Source organism: Nomascus leucogenys, chromosome 12 (genome assembly GCF_006542625.1).
Source record: "Nomascus leucogenys isolate Asia chromosome 12, Asia_NLE_v1, whole genome shotgun sequence".
In the NCBI taxonomy this organism is placed as follows: domain Eukaryota; kingdom Metazoa; phylum Chordata; class Mammalia; order Primates; family Hylobatidae; genus Nomascus; species Nomascus leucogenys.
Window position 1 is genome coordinate 5,942,964 of NC_044392.1, and position 21,014 is coordinate 5,963,977.

General features: G+C 53.0%; 1 protein-coding gene across 1 annotated transcript in view; it reads right to left on the reverse strand.

Annotated features, from left to right (window-relative positions):
• GRIK3 (glutamate ionotropic receptor kainate type subunit 3) overlaps positions 1-21,014 on the reverse strand; it is a 239,646-nt gene that overhangs the window by 37,018 nt on the left and 181,614 nt on the right. Inside the window, exons 9-10 of the mRNA XM_030823450.1 lie at positions 18,456-18,569; positions 9,988-10,191 (exon numbers count right to left, since the gene is read on the reverse strand). Of these exons, the coding sequence (XP_030679310.1) occupies positions 9,988-10,191; positions 18,456-18,569 (318 nt within the window). The remainder of the gene's footprint in view (positions 1-9,987; positions 10,192-18,455; positions 18,570-21,014) is intronic.

A 21,014-nucleotide genomic window follows, 5' to 3' on the forward strand; every position in this document is an offset into this window, starting at 1 on the left:
ACTTCAATTGAATTTTAATTAATTAAAGCTTAACATTAAATAAGCCCATGTGGCTGGTGGCTGCCACATCGAAAGGCTCTCCAGCATTTTTTACACTGTCCTCCCCTCCTCTCTTCCTCCCAGGCTTCCTGCAGCCCCTCCGATCCACGTTCATCTAGCCCCTCCTCTTACCTCCGGATACTGCACATGAACTGTTCTCCACCTGGAACCTCTTTCTCCCCAAACTCTTTGTCTAGTGAATGCCGACTTCTGCTTCAGATCTCAGCCCAATCATCACTTCCACAGACACAAGCCTCAGAGGAAATCAGAACTCCCTGGTGACTGTTCTCATCGCACCAGGCACTTGTCACTCCCAGCACTGATCACGGTTGTGATTTTAGAGGCATTGGCTGATTCTCTGGGTGTTTCCACTTCCCCCGCCCCAGACCATGAGCTCAGGAGAGTGAGGCTGGAGCCTGTCACCTTTTCACTGTTGTGTGCCCCGTGGCTGGCACAGTGTCTGGCACATAGCAGGCCTTTCGTAGAGACTCTGGGAATGAATGAGTAGGATGTCGCTGCTTTAGACGGGGCACCCAGCGAGCGTGTCCTCTGGGTCAGCTGGCAGAGCACATGGCCATTTACAAGAGGATAAAGCAAGTCACAGACAGTGTCTGCTGCTGAGCCACAGCCTCCAAGCTTAAGAAAACACTGTGTCCCTGAAGGGCCCTGGACATGAACCTGACAAACCAACACCCTGAACGGTCCACACATTTGAACAGAGGGGAAACAGGTGCTAGCCCATTCGTAAGTGTCAACCGATGGGTCAACTACTAGTACTTGTGATTCATTCACTAGCTTCCTGAGTGACAGCAGCCTCACTGCCTAATGGTGAGGGAAGATGTGTGTACCCTTCCTGCACCTGAGAGGACAGCCCAATTTCTGAGGCCCAGCAAGCTCCATCCCCATGCCTCTGTCCTTCGGGAAGGATGGGCAGGTCTTCCCTGCTTCATATACCCCATAGGGGTCCCCAGGTTGGATGCACCGTGGGCTCCGTGTCCCTTCAGTGCAAGTTCTCTCCCCAGACCTCATACCCTGACAGTCGTACTAGCCCAGACAGGGCAGGGCCTGCCCTAGCAACCGCCCAACGGAGCTGAAGGCAGTGAGCCCCCCTGCCCCCAGGCTAGGTCCTGGTTACATACTCCCAGAGCCCCCGCACTGCTCCTCTGTGCCTTTATCACTATGGAATTTTTATTTGTAAGTCACTGTGGGACGCCCAGCTCCTCTGCCAGGATATACAGCCCAGGAGCGTGGGGAATGAGCTTGTTTCACTCACTGATGTGTCTCTAGGGATTAACACAAAGCCTGGCTCAATGTAGGGGCTCAATCAAATTTTGCTCGAAGAATGAGCATCAAAATACCCCCAAGGGTCCTGTTCTCCCCTTACCCCAGCCTAATGGGCTGAGCTCTGGCATCGGGTTTCCTGCACTAACTCCCACCAGTTCACCTGATCCTGTCCCCTGCCTGCCTGTCTCCAGAGTTTACAGCCTGCTGCTTGTGCCCGGGCCCCGGATGAACCCACCTGAACGTTGCTACCCCTCTTCCTTCTGACCTGTCAGTGGACCCTAGCACCGATAGCCCTCACCTGCCCTCATTCCCACATCAGAGAGGTCCTGGTGAATCCTCAGCTCCACAGAGCTCTCCAGTCACTGCCCTGGGCAACCTGGCTGGTCTGGGGAGGGTCCACCTTTGGAGTCCATCTCTTTCCCCTGCCCCCAGGTGAGCTCCTAGCATGTCCAGCTCCATAGAGCACTGCTCCAGGCTGGGGCAGTGGGATTGGGCAGAACCATCCCTGGCATTGCAGACAGAGGTTGGGGCCAACACATGCAGGCCAGAACCAAGGTCTAGTTCCTAGTCGGGAGGAAGATGAGACACAGCGGGGGCAATGGCAGTGTGTCTTTGATAACAGATCTTCCCGTCACACCTGCCAACCCACCTGGAGGCTGGGAAACCACAGTTCACAGTGCCATGGCCATAACTGGGGTTGGGGGACAGCTTCCCAAATCCATGTCCTCCTTCACCCAACCCTCATCACCAGCTTCTGCTGCATAACCAGATGCCCTTCCTGGCTTCCCCTGACTGCTGCTGGTGAAGGGGACAGGGCATGGCTAGCCCTGACCCCTCGAGTCTCCGAGATCTTCCCCCAAAGTTTCCTGGGATGGGTCACAGTGACTCCCCACTGCTCTCTGATCTACAGGAACTGTCAGCCCAGGCCCCAGTCTGGGAATCAGGGAAGCTCTTCCACCCAGCCACATTCCTTGCCCAGAACACTTGCTCTCATTGAATATTTATATCTAGTCCTATGTTCATAGATAATGGCCCATTTCTTCCACTAGAATGTAGGATCTTGAGGATCAGGGAAGGGCTCCTGCCTGTTTTGTTCACTGCTGTATCCACAGCTGCTAGCATGGGGCCTGACTTGATAGATTCATTGCAGAAATGAATAAATCAGTCACTGGGAGCACTGGAGGTTTAAAAGAGATCCCCCAGCAAGTGCTGTCTCAGGAGTGCCACCCTGCAGTTGGTGGGGGCAGGGAAAGGGGAGCAGGGGTGGGGGCATGACAAGTCAGAGAGAATATCTGTGGATGGCCTCTCAGCTAGCTGTCAGTCTTAACAATTAGCACTGTGGCCATCGATAACCTTGGGAAACGGCACTGTGAAAAGCCCACATATATTTAAATAGATGGGGAACGGGTGCTAGAAAATTCTTAAGTATCAACCAGCGGGTCATGTCTCTGGTTGGCACACAGGCCTCCTGAGCTGACGGATGTCTGACAGTGAGAAAGGATGGCTGTGCCTCTCCCAAGCCTGGGAGAACTGCCTGGTTCCCGAGTCCCCGCGGGGACCAGCCTGTGCCTATTTCTTAGGAAGGCTCAGTGGGATTTCCCTGCTTCAGGGCACACTCCAAAGGATGCATCACAATCTCTATCGCCGTCTCTGAAAGAATACCGTCCCCACCCCCTGCATGTCCACAAGGGGGCTGTCCGTCCAGGGCTAGCCCTAGCACACTCCTGCCAGTGCTCTGGGACTCCACGAACTCAGCTGCAGCCCCAGCCAGGCCCTGACCAGGTGGAGACTTCAGCAGCCTCCGCCATCCACCCAGACATGTGTCTTAGACCTGCCTGGGATATCTCTTCCTCATTCTTCAGGTCGCAGCCTAATAGTCACTTCCTCAGGGAAGCTTGAGGCCTTTTCCTTGGGGTACACTCCCAAAGCCCTCTATCTTTCCCGTTGCAGCACTGATCAAAATCTTAATGAAATCTCACTTGTCTGATTCACTGTTTGCCCCCAGAGGATAAGGACCATGTCTGCCTGGGTCACCCTCACTGCCTAGTCACCACTCTGGGTCTGGCACATTATCAGCTGGCGCTGGGCTCAGACCCCTCTCAGGCAGCCTTTCAGATCCTCTGGCTCTGGCCAGACTCATGCAGGTCCAATCTGACAGCATCTCAACGCCTGCCCAACTGGCCACCTCTGGCCTCCAGCCCTGTGGTTTCTCACAGACGCTGCTGCAAGATCCCGATTCATTCCCATGCCCACCATGCCAAACCCAGAATGCATGGGAGTCAGGAGCCATTGGATAAACCTGTTTACCCTTCCTCTGCTTACCCCAAGAGATGGTCCTGACACTTTGTCAAGTTTTTCCAGGGTGCAGACTGAGACATTAGTCACCCTCTATGGCAACCAGCTCAATAACACATCCTTGTGTTGCCTTCCTCCTTCCTCCTCCACATCCCTTGCCCTTGCCCCTCATTCTCTCCCTGGCATCACAACCCCTAATTGAGTAATGGCATAATCCCCTGCCTCAGGCTCTGCTCTGCAGGCTCCCAGGCTGAGACATTGCTCAGTAAAGTTTTGTGGAATTGATGAAGGAACAAATGATCCTCAGCAGGGGAGCTTGCATGTTTCAGCTGCTCCTTCTGACCTGGGTTTCCCCCAATATTCCCTTCATCCCTCAAGCCCTCTTGCTCTCTTACACCTGTTTGTCCGGACCTGGGCCCCTGCCAGGCTCTTTCCAGGCCTTTCCCCAGGCTGGTCTCTGCTCACTGAATTCTGGAGCTGACAGTTCTGCAGTGACTCTTGATGGGGCCGCAAGTCCATCCCGCACCCCTCACCTGCTTCCCTGGTCTCCCCAGACAGACCCTGGAGACATCCTGAGCTCCCCCAGGGCTCCACAGTCATTGCTCTGGGCAACCTGGCTGCTCCAACAGGAGTCCAGCTTTGCAGTTTCCCCTGCCCTCAACTGCCCTGTCCTCTCCAGGATTCCAACTTGCCCCAGGGGAGCTCCCAGCGTGCTTCACTTGCAAGCGTGCTGGCCCAGCCCAAAGGAGGTAGCTTGGGCAGAGCATTTCCTGGCCACACAAACAAGGGTGTGAGGCTCCTCCTGAGACGCATGCATGCGGGCCAGAACTCAGATCTGCTTCCGGTTGGAAGATGGTGGACAAGGTGGGCAATGGGGTCATGGCCTTGACATGAGGCCCTCCTCTCACACACTGTGGCTGGGAAGCCAGCTAGTCATGACCCCACAACAACCACGCCTCTGGGCAAAGCATGCAAGTCCCTGTGTTCACCCATGTGTCCCTCATTCAGCGAGGCTGCTCTGTGTGTGTCCAGCCCATGCCAGGTGTTGGGGCAGCAGCCAAGTTTAGCCCATCAGGTGCTCCCCATCGGTAAGAAGAGTCACACAGGGAAATTGGCACTTCTAGCTGTGCCACCCTCCCTGGTCTGCACTCAGTGTTACTGGGAAGCAGAGGGCATGTGTGGGTGGTGCAACTTCTCCACAGGAAAGTATACAATATGCTAAGGCTACCAGTGATGACTTTTCGTCTCCATTGTGTTCCACACTTCATCTTGGATCCAGCCCCATCTATGAGGCAGGGAAAACTTCTTATCTGGCCATCCATACTGCAGGGAGATGTAACAACTTAGAGAGAAAAGAATCAATTTCCCGTGGCCTGCAGAGCTTCTGTGCATCCCTGTTAGCCTCCCTCTTGCTCTGATGCAGGGGGCTGGGAGGGCAGCCAGGACAGAATCCTGGGTCTGCCAGGGTGAAATTTGAGAACAGGAGCACTTGAGGACCCTGCTGGGGCTGACCTTTTACCCCCAGGAGGTCACGCTTGTGCCAACTCGAGGATGCTCATTCCTCATCTCCCTTGACCTCCTTGCGGCCAGTGAACCTCCCCGCTTTCTAATAGCCTCTCCTCCTTGGGCCTCCTTCACCCCATGCTCTCCTGATTCTCTTCCTTCCCCTCCAGCCTTGCCAGCCCAGGCATCTTGTGGCTTCCACCCTTTCATCTGTGCCATTCAGGGTCCCACCCCGGGTCCTCATCTCTGCTTCCCCCGAGCAGCTGGCGTCTCCACCTCCCAGGCTTGCTGCAGGATGTGCTGATGACTCCTAGCACTCAGCCTCCAGCCCTGCTCCTTCCTCCAAGTGCCCAGCCACAGGGCCACCATCTACGGGGACCCCAATCCCAACACATCCCAAATGGACCTCACTATGTTTCCCAAATCCTCAATTTCTCCAGGGGGCTTTTGATGTGAGCAGGACACCATCACCTCCTTAACTGTCTAGAGTAGAATTCCATGCCCTGTCTGTAACTCCTCCCTTTCCCCCACCTCCTCCATCCCACCAATTGCCAGCCTCATCAGTTCTACCTGCTTGTCTGCTGGCTGTGCATCTACTTCCCTCCTTTCCTAGAGCAGCACTCTGAGTGAGGCCACCATGCTTGCCCTACTTGGGTCCCAGCGATGGCCTTCATACTGGCTCAGGTTTGGCACAGCAGCAGAGTGACCTTCCTCAAGTGCCAAGTCGATGTCACCCCCTGGCTCCACTTCAGTGGGTTCAAATTCTCCACAGCCCTCAGGACTAAAGTCCAGTTCCTTGGTTCAGCACCTGAGACTCCTCAAGGCCTGCCTCTTTCCCCCTTCTCCAGCAGCAGCCCTCCTCTTGACTCCAGGCTCTCCACTCTCAGGGTTCTGCCCCCACACTCCCCAAGTGGGCTCCTGGGCACCTGGTGCCAGGACACAGAAGCTCTGGATGGCAGATGGGGACTCCTAGTGTCAGAAAAGGCCAATGCCCCAAGTAAAGTAAGAAGGTGGCACCTTGGTGGTGCCTCAGTTTCCTGTGAGTCTGATCAATGTGAGTCAGCTCCTGGAGGCTCCCTGTTTGGATCCAGTGGGGGTAAGGTCTAGGTCCTGGACTACTGTGGCCTGGCAGGATGACCATGGCTGAAGGGCCACCCTCCCACCACCATCACATTCAATCATGGCCATACTTTAGACAGGGAGGCTGTCCCTGGAAGGAACAGTGATGAGAGGGACAGCTTCTGTGTACTGAGCACCGGGAACTTGGCGAAGCATTTTGGTGCCATATCTCATTAAATCTTCCCACCAACGCCAGGCAGGAGGCTCTTTTATTATCCCCATTTTGTAGACACGGAAATGGAGGCCAGAGAAATGGAATAACTTTCCCGCTGTCAGCTGAAATGTGCTAGGCCCAGAATTTGAACCCATTTCGGTTAGATTCCAGAGTCATCAAAACACGTGGGAATAATTTAAGGCACGGATGTGAGTAGAAGATTTTTGAAAGAGGAAACAGACAAGCAGGCAGTAAATATAGAGAGAGCGAAATTTGGAAGAGAGATGGGGGATGGAGGGAATAATCACTGCTCTGTCTGATCGTGTTTGTTGTTGCCCCTGTAATTCAAGGCAACTTGGGGCAGGCGAGTGCGTCAGCAGGAGGCGATGCATCCTCTAGCCACCCCATCTTCCTCTGCAACCCTTGGAAGACCATGTGGCATGGGACAGAGGCTAGCAGGGAGTATCCAGGAAGGGCTTTTTAAGTCTTGCTGGTCAGAGGCTCCACCCAGGGCCTCCAAATGGGCCCTGGGGGGGCAGATACTTACAAAGGTGGGCATTCATCATCTTTACGCCTACATTCAGCTCCCTAATAAGGAAGTAATAATATTGCCAAGCCTTTACCACGCTTTCTATGGGCTCGTGAGAAGACTAATTATCTGACGACGCTAATAAATGGTTATGATGTTATTAAAAATGGCACCAAGCTAGGATTAATAGGCTCATCAATTGTAGAGAATCGGGCTTAACAAGGTCCCCTGCATGTCCCATCAGGCCTGTAACCCTGGTGAATACTGGGCTGCCCAAAGCACCGCCTGGCTGCTCGGAGGCCGTGGACCACACTCCCTCCTTTTCCCAGCTCAGGGTCAGCTTAGGGAGGTCAGGCTGATGCTGGGCTTCTCTGATCACATTCCCTTGCAAACAGCTCTTCAAAGCTGTGGGGCCCCTGGAGATATTGTGAGTGGTGAGGGTGGCCCAGCCCCGCTCACCTCCGCACACAGCCTCCACCTTCCACGTGATGTTCTTTCTCCCCTGCCCAGCTTGCCTCTGCAAGTGACAGCCTCAGAGCCTACCCGGAGCCCCAGACTCCAAGCCCCACTCATAAATGCAGGGGAGTGGATAAGATGGAGATGCCTCTGGGGCCTGCTGACTAATTTCCATAATAATTATAGTTATTACTAATAACGGTGACAACACCACTCCCTTCCGTTTATATTGAATTCTACAATCTAGAAGCTGCTTCCCCACCCGTTGTCTCCTCTGAGGCTCACAACAAGCTGTGAAGAACGTGGAGCAGGTATTATTATTCTCACTGTCAGGTTAGGAAAGTGCAGCTCAGAGAGATAAGGGGACTTCCTGAAGCCCCCTCCCCAGCCTCCAAGGAATAGTTGTCAGGATAAAAATAAAAATAATAATAGCAAATACTGACATGGTGATGACTGTGTAATACACTCTGTTAACTTAGTCCTCCTAACAATCTGATGAAGTAGGTCCTATTAATACCATTTCCCTTTTACAGATGCAGAAACTGAGACACAGAGAGGTTAAGAAACTTGTCCAGGAATGCACAGCTAGCAAGTGGAAGAGTTTGAATCAAACCCGGCTCGAGTTCATGCTCTTGACCATTTGAGTCTCCTGTTAGACTTCCACAGGAGCCCAATTTGCTGGGGACTAGGAAATGACTCCACTGGGCCAGGCTCCAGCCTTCATGCCTTGAGCTCCAGCCTCCCTCCCCACTCGCAACCTCCAAGGTCTCTGTAGGCAGCTCCCCTCAGACAGAGGCAAAGGGGCTTAACCGAAGGCCCTGATGCTGCCTGCTCCCATCCTGGAGAGGTGAAGTCATAAAAACCTTTGGCTGGTACTCTGTGGGTTGCAAAGATCTCTGCATGAACCTCCCTCCATCCTGGCCCCTGGGGTCAGGATGGTTCTTTGTAGAAGCTGGAACACAGGGCTACGAGGCAGGGAGGCTCCAAATTCTGGCTCCACCACTTCATCTCTCTCTGCCTCAGTCTCCCTATCTGTAAAATGGGTGTTAATAACAGTACCTACCTCACTGGGCTGTTATAAGGATAAATGAGAGAAGGAATCTAAGAGGTCCAGTATGGATCAGGTCCTCGAATTCAGCAGCAGCTCCTTGATAGAAAATGCTTCGGTCAAGTTAAGGGCCCTGAGCTGGAAGGCGGGTCATGTTTATTGTGTGCCAGGTAAGCCTGTGGAAACGGTGCCTTATTTAATTCCTCCAACAACCACAGGAGCTGTGGTAGTTGCTAATTACTCCTATTTTAGGCAGGGCAGGCTGGCTCATGCCTGTAATCTCAGCACTTTGGGAGGCCAAGGCAGGAGGATTACTTGAATCCAGGAGTTTGAGAACAGTCTGGACAACAAAGTGAGATCCTGTTCTCCACAAAAAAAAAAAAAAAAAAAGAAAAGAAAAAAAAAATTAGCCAGGTGTGGTGCCTTGTGCCTATAGTCCCAGCTACTCAGGAGGCTGAAGCAGGAGGCTCACTTGAGCCCAGGAGTTTGAGGCTGCAGTGAGCTGTGATGGCACCACTGAACTCCAGCTTGGGTGATTCTGTCTCTAACAACAACAATTACTCCTATTTTAGAAATAAAGAAATTGAGGCTTAGTGAGATTGATGAACTTACCCGGTCACACAACAAAACTGAGGCTTGGACTCAGACCTGCTGGGCCACAGCCTGGGCGTCTGAGAACTATGATGTGTTCGCTCACAGCATCTTACCGGGGTCCCCCTTACTGAACTTCCTCTAGGCCCAGTCTTGTGCCACTATGACAACAATCGCGTGAGGAAGGCGTATCAACATGCCCGATTTGTAGATGGGGAAACTGCTCAGACAGGTCGAGTGACTTGCCCCTGTTCACAAAGCTAATGAGGAAGAACTTGGACTTGAGCCCAGGGCCTCCTGATTCCTCCCTTGTAGTGGTGTCCCCAGCCTGTGGTTTCTCCCTCTTCCTCCCAATGTCTCAAGAAGGCCAGGTCCCCCCCCACCCCCCTCATCTGCCTGCTTGGGCTCCCCGCTGTACTCAGTCCTCTCCTGATCCCAGGCAGAGGAAGAGGCTGACTCCTCGGTGTTTCCAGCCAGGCCCTGCTCATCCCTTCTTCCCAGCTCTCAGCTTCCTGGACTCCCACTAGACCCAGAGTTACTCAATGCAGTGACAGGTTTCTCTCTGTGTCCAAGAATTTGGTGAAGTGTCTCATGTGGGTGCCTTGCCCCTTAGCTGGGGCATCCTCTGGTGGTTTTTAAAGGAGCAGAAGATACCAAGAAGCCACAGGCCTCCTCCAGAGCAAGTTCATCGAAGATGCCAGTGGGGCCGGCTCTGAATCAGATGGGGGCCAGTGCATCTGTGTGTGTACGGAGGGGAATGGCTTTGGGAGTATGAGCAAGGCAGCCCATGAGAGCTGGGGTGCACTTCTTCGGCTGAGGCCCCTCAGTCCTCAAGGTCACAGCATTCATCTCCATCACTCCTGTCCCCAGGGCCTTCCTCTGCCAGGCCGCCCAGCCCTGTGGTGCAGACAGCGCTTGGCCAAGCCTCCCCAGGGTCCCGAGCCCTCCCGTGCTCCCATCCGTGCTTACGTGGTCAATGAGCTCCTTGACCATGCCGTTCCACTGGCCCTTGTCGTCCTGCGCCCCGTACTTGCCGTCCTCCACCAGCCGGATCTCATAGGAGAAACCGAGGATGTGGGCCAGCTCCTTTAGCAGGTCGATGCAGTAGCCCTCGAACCGGTCATTCCCGTACAGTGTCCTGTCTGACTTCCGAAACATGACAAAGGGCTCCTCCTGCAGAGACAGATGGGCAGGGGGTGACGAAGACTGAGTAGCTAGGGCGGAGGCAGGCTTGCACTGGAGAGTCAGGGCTAGGACCTCCGCTCATGTTTTTATAAACCCCTTGGAGTGGCTTAGACAAAGGGCCCGTGAAGTCGGGAGCGGGAAAGCACATGTCCTGAGAGCCAGCTGGGGGCCTCATGAATGGCTACCTGGTACGGGGCGGGAGTTCGGTAGGCACTTACTGATTTAACTGCCCAGTGGTTACAGAGCTAGTGAGCGGTGGAGCAGGGCTTTGAACTGGAGGCTGATCCCAAGGCCCATGGTCTCTTTGCTGCACTAGTAATAGAGGCTCAGCGTGTGATCCCTGCACCCACAGCATCAGCATTACCTGGGAACTTGTTAGAAATGCACATTCTCAGGCCCCACCCCAGACCTAACTGAACCGGAAACTCTGGGGAGAGCCCAGCGATCTGTGTTTTCAGAAGCCCTCCGGGGAATTCTGACGTCCACTCAAGTCTGAGGACGCTGCTGTGGAAAGCTCTTCAGAAAGTCTTCTGCTCTAACTTCTCTTCCAACTCCAATTTAAAAGATTAGATTTACACACTCCCGGATGCCGTTCTCTTTCCAAGAATCTCCTCAGTCCCCTGTGTTAGGATCCCAGGGGAGTGATTACTGGTAACAGGGACAGCTCATCGGTAGGTGGCTGTGCCAGGCACTGGTCAATTAGCAAATGAGTTTATGCCCGTGGGGGGCCTAGCACAGAGCCCAGCAGAGCTCAGCAGACAGGAGCTGGTATCACCTCATTTCACCTTAATGTCAGCCCCCTGGGGTGGGTATGAAGAATCCCATTTTATAGATGCAGAAAGTGAAGTTCATGAGGATATGTGACTTGTGCAAGCCCCCCCAGCTGGCAGGGAGAGAAGATCTGAATTCAGGTTAGTGTGACCCCAGAGTGCGAGTTCTGTGCCTGAGGCCCATGGTGCTCCTCCCTCAGGGGCAGGTGATCCCCAGGAAGGTGCTTGTGGGTCAGAGATGCCTGTCCCATGCCAGACCCCCCACCATCCACCCCCTCCACCTGCCACAGGCTTCTTTCTTTCTGGGTGATGGGGAGCCTTGGACCGGATTTGAACAGAGCATGACTTTGTCTGATTTCTCATTTAGAAACAAACCCCTGGCAACCCTGCAAAGAATAAATAACGGAGGAGAGGCAGAAGAGCCAGTGGAGAGAGGCAATCCACTTCATCCAGTCGAGATATGCAGTGTGAGGAACTGTGGGCTCTGATGCAGCAAGGTCCCCGAGTCCAGTTCAACACGCAAGTCCACGCTTGTGCCGGCACCGTCTATCTGGCTTCACTCACAAAGCCCCATCCCGTGTCCGTGATGGATGCGCTGAACTCCCAGAAAATTCAACACAATTGAGTTCCACTCTGCACCAGGCACTGACTTAAACTCTTTGTCACAGACTGTTTGATTTAAGCCTCACTAGCTTGCAGATAGTAACACTGTCCCTATGTGATAGATGAGGAAATTCAGGCTCAGAGGAGGTCAGCAAGTTGCCCAAAATCACACAGGAGCTGAACTACAGTGATGGGATCCAGTTCCAATCCTTCCCAGTCAGCTGCACCTCTGCCTGGCTTGTGTCTCCTGTCTGTTCCCTGGGGTCAGACCTTCCGGACTTCATCTGCTTTTCCAGATCCCCAAATCAGGTAAAGGGCTGCCATCCCAGAGCCTGTTCCTGGACAACTCTAGTCTTCTTCCGACTCATCTGAGACTCCTTCCTTCGCCCCCTGCCCTGTTCCTGCCTATAGCTCCTAGGCCTCTTTCTGTCAGCCAAACGTCCCCAGACCTGCCTCAGCATCCCGACGTGACAGAATGTCTCAAGCCTTCAGTGGCTGTGTGACCATGGTTAGCTGACAGAATGCAGGAAACCAGGAAGCTCATGTCCGCATGCCCAGATTAAGGCAAGTGCTTAACTATGGAGGCGTCTCATCCTTCACTCAACCGGCAGGGCCATTCCCTTGACCTCATGAGCCCCTGAGTAGGATGGGCAGTGGAAGACCCGGTGAAGACCCTCGTCAGAGGTCCTAGGAGCAGATGCTCACCAGCAGCCTCCTGCTGGGCTCCCGCTGTGGCGGCAGGCTTGAGTGTTTGGCCCTCTCTCCCAGCAGTGCTAATTCTCTAGATCCCATCCTGCCCCATGCTTGATCCACTGGAGCTTTTCAACAGTCCTTTGGGATGCTTCAGGGAAAGAACTGGTGGGGGTGGGGCGGTCTCTGAATCCCCAAGGGATTCCCGACTATCCAGGGATTCCGAGTCTAATTGGGTGGGAAGCTGGACCCTCGGCTAGGCGCCATGCTTAATCTCAGTGCCTCTCTCACTTGCCTTCCAAGTAGGCAGCTCAACAAGGTTGGAGAAGAGTCCAGGTGGGGCCTGGGAAAAGTGCTGAGGCTGGAGGAAGGAGGACATCGGCTGGTCCATGCACTGCCTTCATGCACATTCATCTCTGGGCAATGCTCCTGCACCCTGGCATGGGGCCTGGTGAGCAGGGTCTTTTGGTTGATGCTTTTGTGCCATGGACAAGTTGTACCACTGCACCTGGTGGCCCTGACTTTAGCTGATGGAAAGAATTAGAGAGAAGGTCCCATCTTTCCCAGAGGATCCGCCAACCACACATAGAATCCTACGCAAAAGTCACCTCCTTCTGTAAAATGGGGAAAATGAGAGAACCTGCCTCACGAGGTTTTTATTATTATTATTAATCATCATCACCCTTATCTTTTTCTTGTATGCTATTTGGCTGGTTACTGCAGTGACCTTTGCAGCCTAGAGGCCACGCCCAATGTCATCAAAGGTTAAAACTCATGGCTGATAGTGGAAAACCATTCCAGGAAAGGTCCCTGAGATAGCTCACTTCCTGACCCTGTCTTCACGCCCCTCCCTGGCCTGATCCTCTAAAATTAGCACTTCATTTGTGAAGCCACCACAGCCCCAGAATCTATACATCTCCATATAAATATGCTGCCTTCAGAGCAGCTGTAAAATGCCATTAATTTCGGGAAGTGCTTTGCGGATGGCATACATATTTAACAGCCAAAGCCCGGAGCATTAAAATGGTGCTCGCCTTAGTAATGTGTCTCTAGACCTGCAACATCTCCTAGGGGGTAATTCTGAACTCCGCCAACTACTTATTCATGGACTATTTCACAATTTATTACTGGAAATGTCCAGACAGCCAATTCACGAGCTCTCTCGGCTGCGAATCGATTGCTCAGTGAAGGTGCCCTCAATTTCATAACTTCACGCTCTCCTATTGCTCTGGGAGAACAGCCATAGGAACAGGGGTAATATTTCTCTTCAACAAGTCACAGAAAACAGGGGTCCAGAAAAATAACCGTTTCTGACTTTCCGTTGCCAGGGTTCTTGGTCCGGTCTCTCTCCGATCACTCACCCCAGCGTTCAAGCCAGGCCTAGCGCTAAGCCTCTCCCAGGGACAGGGCCCATGGAGTTGGAAGAGGGAGTCTTGGGGGTTATCCCCAATTCAGGAAGGATCGAGGGATTGGCTACCTGATATCTGGGTTCTGAAGCTCCCTTCTGACAGGTAATATCAGCCACACATGCACGCACAAGTATACACAATGTCCTTGACACAAATGCACCACATTTTCAGATGTCCTGTCTGGCCAGCCCTTCTCAGACACAGAGGCCAAGGACCTTGGACCTGAGGCCTTGGCTTTAACCAGTTAGAACCAGCACACAGTATCAGGAGTCCTGTTCTCCCAGCAGGAGGGGCCTACAATGGTTCCCAGCCTGGGCTAGTTCTCCCAGCCCACACTCTAGCCCCAGCTTTTTCCCCTCTCCTGCTGCTGGGTGCTGAGTGTTGGGCTTGCCTGGCAGGCAGTTGAGCCCATGCGGGTCACGATGTGCACATGGCACAAATTCACGCACCAGTGAGTATCCAGTACCCGTGCGTAGCTGGTCCCACACCCACCCACACACCCGCATGCACGCCCACACCGTGGCTCACATCGGCAGCCAAACGAGCCTTGAACCTTCGAAAGCTGGGCCCCCAAGAGTGGGCCGGGTGTGTTTTCTCAGTGTGTGAGCTGAGGTTTGGGCAGATGAATTTTTCATGAGCTCGTGGAAGAGCGGAACCAGAACAGAGGCTGGGGCAGGGCGGCGAGAGGGCGGGGAGGGCAGGCATCCAGGCTCCGGCTGCTGCTGTTTCCATCTCGGGAATGGGGAAGGCTGAGGCTGCCAGTGCCTCTGAGGGGCCAGAAAGGGCAGTGCCAGGGCTCTGGCCATCTGTCCGTCCAGGGTAAGGCATCTTTAGCACCTAACGCGGGGGGGTCAGGAGAGGGGAGAATAGCAGGTAGGTTTGGGGGCAGCTCACACAGAGCTGCTGCTTTCTGCCATACCAGATTCCTGGGAAAGAAAGGGGAGGAGAAACTCCCCCTCATCAGGGGTCTTGGATCCAGGCCCTGTTCCCTAGAGGCAGAGCAGTTTGATGTCGTGTACTGGTACCTCAGGACCTGCCTGTCACTCAAAGTGCTGTTGCCCTGACAACATCCTCCTAGACAGGCTGGGGCTGTGCTCTCAGCAGGAGGTGCTGGCCCTGCATTCAGGCTGCCAAGCATGGGGCTGGATTTTTAGCCACAGCGGCTGGGGCTGGGCCACTCCCTGTCACCTTTTAGCTGTCCCAAAGAGCCCAAGCCTGAGAGCATCCCCTAGGGCTCCAAGACAGGCAGACCACGCTGAGCCTTTTGGGAACATTCTCTGGAGCATCTGCAGCAGCTCTAGTTTCTGGGGGCCCCAGGCCAGTCCTTGCATGGGAGCGAGCATCTCTCTCTCAGGAGACTCCGCGGACACTTCTGGCTAGACAGACTTTCTTGGAGTCCCATGTAAAGACTGTGTCACATCCTCTGTCCCCATTAGGGATACTTCAGAGGTCATTCCCTCCATTCCCCTGCCTCCAGGAAAGAGTAGGCTTCTCTCACTGCCCCATAGGGAGAAGCACACCTCACCCTGCAATGATCTCTGGGCAGTGGGGATGGAGAGAGCTGAATCATCAGTCATCCCCAGGCCATGCGAGTATTTGATACTACATGATGTGGTTAAGATGGTCAGTGGCCCCATCCATAGGTGGCAGGATATCTGCTTCAGGAGCTGAGACTGTGGCCAAGGTAGAGGGTGAGGTGGTGGCTAATCTGGAGTTCTATATCTCAGTAGGAGACTAGGACTATGAGGGACCCATGAGGCTGCAAACCCTAATGCCTCCAATGGCCAGCTGAGAAACACAATGTAAACAAATAGGGAGGGCTGGGGGCAGAGTGGGGGACTATGGTGAGCCAGGGAATGGCCATGAACCTGGAAAGCACTCAAATGCAAATTAAGTTTGTAACAGAACAGCCTGTGCTAGAGATCACCTCTGTGGCCATGGGCAGGGGTCTTTGGTGAAGTTCAGGGCTCTGCCTGTGGACAGAAGTGGAGGTTTTCTCAAGATCTCTCACTCAGCATGCTGTATTCAAGCTGAGCTCACTGGGGACTGGATTTGTAATCAATAATAATGAATAACAATAGCAGCTGTCACTTAGACAGCACTCTGTGCCACTTAATTAATTCATCCTCTGAACTCTATGAAGTAGGTACAATTATTACCACCTCCCTTTTTCAGGTGGAGAAACTGAGGCCCAGGGCAGGTAAGCAATTTCTCAGGGTCATATGGCAAATCAACATCAAAGCCAGGACTCCACCCCAAAGGTCTGTGCTTTTTTCATCATCAAACTGTTCTTTCCTCGTGTCCTGGTGGCACTGCATGTCCCAAAGAGCTCTGGGGTTGTATCTGCCCAGATGCCTTGCGGCTGAGAGGCTGTGGGACGGATGGAGCTGTGACCAGGCTATGGGCCAAGGGGGTTCTCTCCTTTCCTAGCCCTGGGGTGCCTAGGAACCAGCAGGATACTGGGAATGCAACCTCTGGGGATTCAGTGAGCACAGCAGGTCAGGAATCTTTGCAAGAAGCTGCAAGTATTGACAGAGAAGCTGTAAGCACTCACAGGTCAAGAGCATGGGGTGTCTCCTGGATTCTGCCTCTGCTTATGTAGCAAAAATCCCCTGTGCCTCTGCAGAAGGATTTTATGCCCTTGAAATCAGGCTGCTACCATTTTAATAAAATTTAGCCCCATGGTCTTTCAAGGTGCTTGTATTTTGTATCCTTTTGGTATATTATCTTTAGCTTGCCTCTTACTATTCAGAGTATTGTTTTGTGACTGACTCACCTTAGCTCATTTAATCATCTCTCTTCCTAATCTCTTAAATCATCCTAGTTTTACCTTTGTTTAATCTTGCCTTGTGAAAAGTGTTTTATTTATATCTCACATTTTATGCAGCTCTGCTTTTAATCTTTTAGCACCTTTTTATTATTTTATTTTTACCCTTTTATATTTTAGCTTTGTCACACTTTTATCCTTTCGCTTTTTGACATTTGGGTGTTACATTTTTTACCTTGTCTAGTCAGAGCTATAAATTATTTAATTTTTCATCTTTCTTACTATCTTTCCTTTTTATCTTATTCCTTATCTTCATTTTCTCTTTATTATTTTCCTTTTAAGTTTTTTATTTTGTTCTCTTTTTAACCCTCCTTTGTCTTTTCTATTTTTATCCACATCAATATCCCTTTAATTGCGCCTTAGTCTTCACCCCAATCCCTTTGCTCTTGTTATTTGTTTATTTTCATCCTTTACATTTTTACATCACAGGTTTTTTTTTTTTTTTTTACCCTGTTCCTCTTGAGATATTTTTGCTTATCGGTTTTAGCAGAATGATTTTTATATTTGTTTAGTTAACAAAAAGTTGATCAATAAAGGCCAGCAGGATGTGTGGCTTTAGGGAAGATGCTAGTAGGGGTCTTGCCCCAAAGAGGGGGACAGGGGTCCCCTGAGACCACCTCTTCAGGCTCTGTCGGCGGCTTGTCTGGAGCCACCGTGAGATCTCCATCATCTTTAGCTCAGATCCTCTCAATCATCCTAACCCCGAGGGCCGATGGTGAGACTCACAGGCTAACATTTATCTCTGGATGCCAACAGGATGCCTGGTATCTGCCACTCCCTGGGCTACCTGGAAGAATGGTTTTTTTCCCCATTACTTCCCTTCCTGTTCCACGACATCTGCCACCCGGCCACCAAGCACATATACGGTGAATCATCCCAGGCCACCCAGTAGGGCCCGGTTCAGCTGCCTCTGAGGGCACGTGGGTGAGAACAAGCCCCGTCTGAGCACCGTGGAAGGGGCCAGGTATAGAGTGACCAGCCTGTCCTGGGTTCTGCTCCAAGGCAGCCTCGCTATATCCAAAACGGGTTGAACTCCCTTTTGTGTAGAGGAATGACCCCAGCATATGGTCCTTAGAAATATGTTTGCTTTATTATCAGTCGGAGCTGACTAGAGCTAGCATTGTTCTCAAAGGGTCTTCAGTCATAATTCACCAGGCTGTGACTGGGCTGCCTCTCCCCAAGGTGGCCTGGCTTGAGCCCCCAAAAGCAGGGCTGTGTCCCTGAGAGGATCTGTCCTGAGTCTCTGGACACCTCTGAGGCCTTCCAGGAGGGACAGGCACAGGTGGAGCGGGCACAGCACTGGCAGCACAAGCAGGCCAGCAGCCCGGGCCTGTCCTCCTGCCCACGCGTGAGCTCAAAGGTGCAGAGAGCCCATGGGAGGCCCCCAGAGTTGCTTCTTGGTTTGAAATGGGTCAGGAGAAGGTGGTGCTATTCAGTTGGGGAATAGAGAGAAGATGGGGTGTGATTCCAGGCAGGGGGTGTGGCAGTGGCTGACGGCTCTCAGAAGGGCCACTATAGAATGTGGCATGTGTACAGGCTCCCAGAATCTGCTGGGCTCTCGAGGTGTGGCCACAGCACCCACCACAGCTGGGGTGACTTGTGGGAAAGGCTTTTGCCTGGGAACTGGGGTGGGAGAGGCGGATCCTCACTCAGGTTGCAATGGGCAGTCAAACCCCCTTAATTCCACCATCCAGCATGGTTCCTACTCAGACATCAAGGACTTGGGGAGTGAGTGGGAGTGAGACGCAAAAACACAGCGGCTTCCGCCCGTGGCAGTGAGCAGCGCTGCTGCACTCCAGCTGCTCGCTGACAGCTTCCTGCTGACTCTAAATGTCTCCACCTACCTGCAGCCTCCCTCTTCTGGGTGCAGGGGATAGAGGGGACTCTCCAGCCCAAACGGCCACCCCACCCCCAGGTCAGACAGTCCTTCCTGCAGGGGCTGCAGGCTCTTACCAGCACTGTGGTGACAATGAGTGATCTGTTTGTCAGAGAGTCGGTGACATTAGGGCCTCGGCCTTTGGCAACCTCTGTGATGTTGAGCCCGTCGGCAGGACTCCACACCCCAACCTGGATGGACAGACAGACAGAAAACAGGGTGCCGAGTCCTTGGTCTACCCATCTTCCTCCATATCGACAAGACCTTCATCTCATTCCCATTCATCATGAGCCTCATTGTCATGATCATCATCATCATCACCACTGCCATTGTGTTTCCAGTTATAACCATTCTGGACAACATCCCTGCAGCTCTCCCTCCTCTCCTGACGAGGGTCCCAAGGTGTCGAATCCCTGAATTCTGCCGCCACCCTTGCTGGCAAGCCCATCACAGCTGAAGGGGAAAATGCAGAGAGAGAGACAGCAAATGCGAAGGCAGCCCCAGGGGTCTCAGGGCTGAGCAGATGCCAGTCAGGGGCTGGAGGGAATCAGGGGTCTATGGTCAGTGCCAGGTCTTGCCCTGGGACACAGTCTTTGTGGCTGTTTTGGGGTGGCAGCACAAGGAGGGGATGGACCTCACTGGGAAATGCTGCTGGGTTTGAAGGCAGTTTACTTTGTGGTTTTACATTTAAAACTGGCAGACACACAGACTGAGGTGGAATAATCTCTCTCCCTACAGCGTCCTTGTGGATATTGGGCCTGAGGCTAGAGGTAGAGAAGGAAAGGTCAAGTTTAGAAATCATCCTGGGCCTCTTGAAGATCCTTTTTGACCTAACTCTGGCCAGCTCTGCCTGGTCTCAGCTCCTCTCACTCAAGGAAGGCTTCTGCATGCCCACTCTGTCCTTGGCCCAGTTGCGGGGGGTACTCAGGACACTTAATCAATTAAACAGACAGGCTGAATGCAAACATCCCATTAACAGAGCTGTGCAGAGGAGATAGCAGAGAGACATGTAATTATGCTCGGGTAATTCTGCCTTAATCCTCCCAAAGCCACCGGGTGGAGATGGCCGGATCAGCTATGACCCGGCTTAGCAAACAGAAGTGATAATATGAGAGGCAGAGTGGCTGTGTTTGGAAGCTCAGCATCCTCTCAGGGTGGGATCCCTGCCTACGTAGACCACCCAGGGCCTCGAGGAGAGGAAAGCGGCAGACAGCATCGAAGAGGCTCTTCTCTTAAGTGGGCTGAGCTCAGAGCCAAGCTCAGTTTGAGCGTGCCTAGCAGAGCACCTGGGTGCAGGAGGTGCTTGGCAAACATCTGTTCAGAGGCCACATGAAGAGCACAAACCCTCACTTGAGCTCCAACTGCATGCCCTGTTAGATACCAGGTGCTATGGAGATGTGAGGCCAGTTAGGACTGAGGAGGACCCAGCCTGTGGAGGCTCTGTGCTCACAATCCAGGTGGCTGTGACCTGGTGCCTCTGGTGAGTGCCTCTGGCAGGCTAACCTCTGCCCAGGGAGAATAGAGTTTTTCTTGAGTATTAGCTATGGCCAATTTGAACCAGCTGCCTGGAAGGCTGTTTGGAGAAGGATGTTGCAGGTGGGCTCAGATGGAAAGAGTACTCAAATGATGGATTATTGATGCCTTTTATGGCACGGGGCGGGAAGTAGTGGCATATGTGCCACCTAATTGCCCTCCCTAGAATTTTAGGTTATCCCTAGAGATGGGTAGCTGAGACAGCAAAAGTGGGACAGCTACTTGAGTGAATACTGCATTCACTCTAGCACTGCCAGAGGAGGAAGGGTGCTTTCCATCGCTGCAGGAGCTTAAATAGAAGCTGGAAGATCGCTTGATGAGAACTCATAGAGTTTGTCTACGTAGGGTTAAGCAAACTGGCCCCTATGATCTTAGGAGGGGAGGCCGCAGCCCCTGTTATTAAGGTACTGATGCTATATATGGTGTGAAATAATTACAGAGTAATAGGGAGGCTTCCCCAGCCACCTCCTCCCCTGCACAGCAGCTCCCATGAGTAGGTGGGAAAGTCGGGAGACACTGGAATAACTGTGGCCACAGATACTAGGAGGACAGCGTTGAGCTAAGCAGAGCCAGCCTTTGCCTGAGGGACAGAGGTCATATCCTGCAACCAGGGCAATTGTGTGGGCAATGGCCTGGAGGTCCAGGAGGGAGGGAGCATGATGGGGCCATGGGGTACGTTTCTGGGAAATGTGGAAACAAGGCCCAGAGAGGCCAGTTGGTGCATTTCTTGGAGAGCTGAAGTTTACTGACTTGGCACTAGGGAGCCATGGGCAGTTTCAGAGCAGGGCAGAGCTGTGCTTGGGGAAGCCTCATCTGTGTGTACACTCTGGATGGCTGGAGGGCTCAAGAACCAGGGCGGCAGGTTAAAATAATCCACATAAAAGGCTTGAACCAGGGCACTGCCACGGTGGAGAGGACAGAAATCAGAGTCTTGAGGCCCAGAGGCATCCGAAGTAGCCCCTCCACTCTGCTGGCTTCTGCTCACTCCATTTCATACACAGCAACTTGCAGGGTTGGGGAGGTGCCCTTATGGCTCCCAGGGACCCACTTGCTGGGGACAGAGTGTGGCTGAGCCCCCAGAATCCAGGTCCCAGGGGATGCTG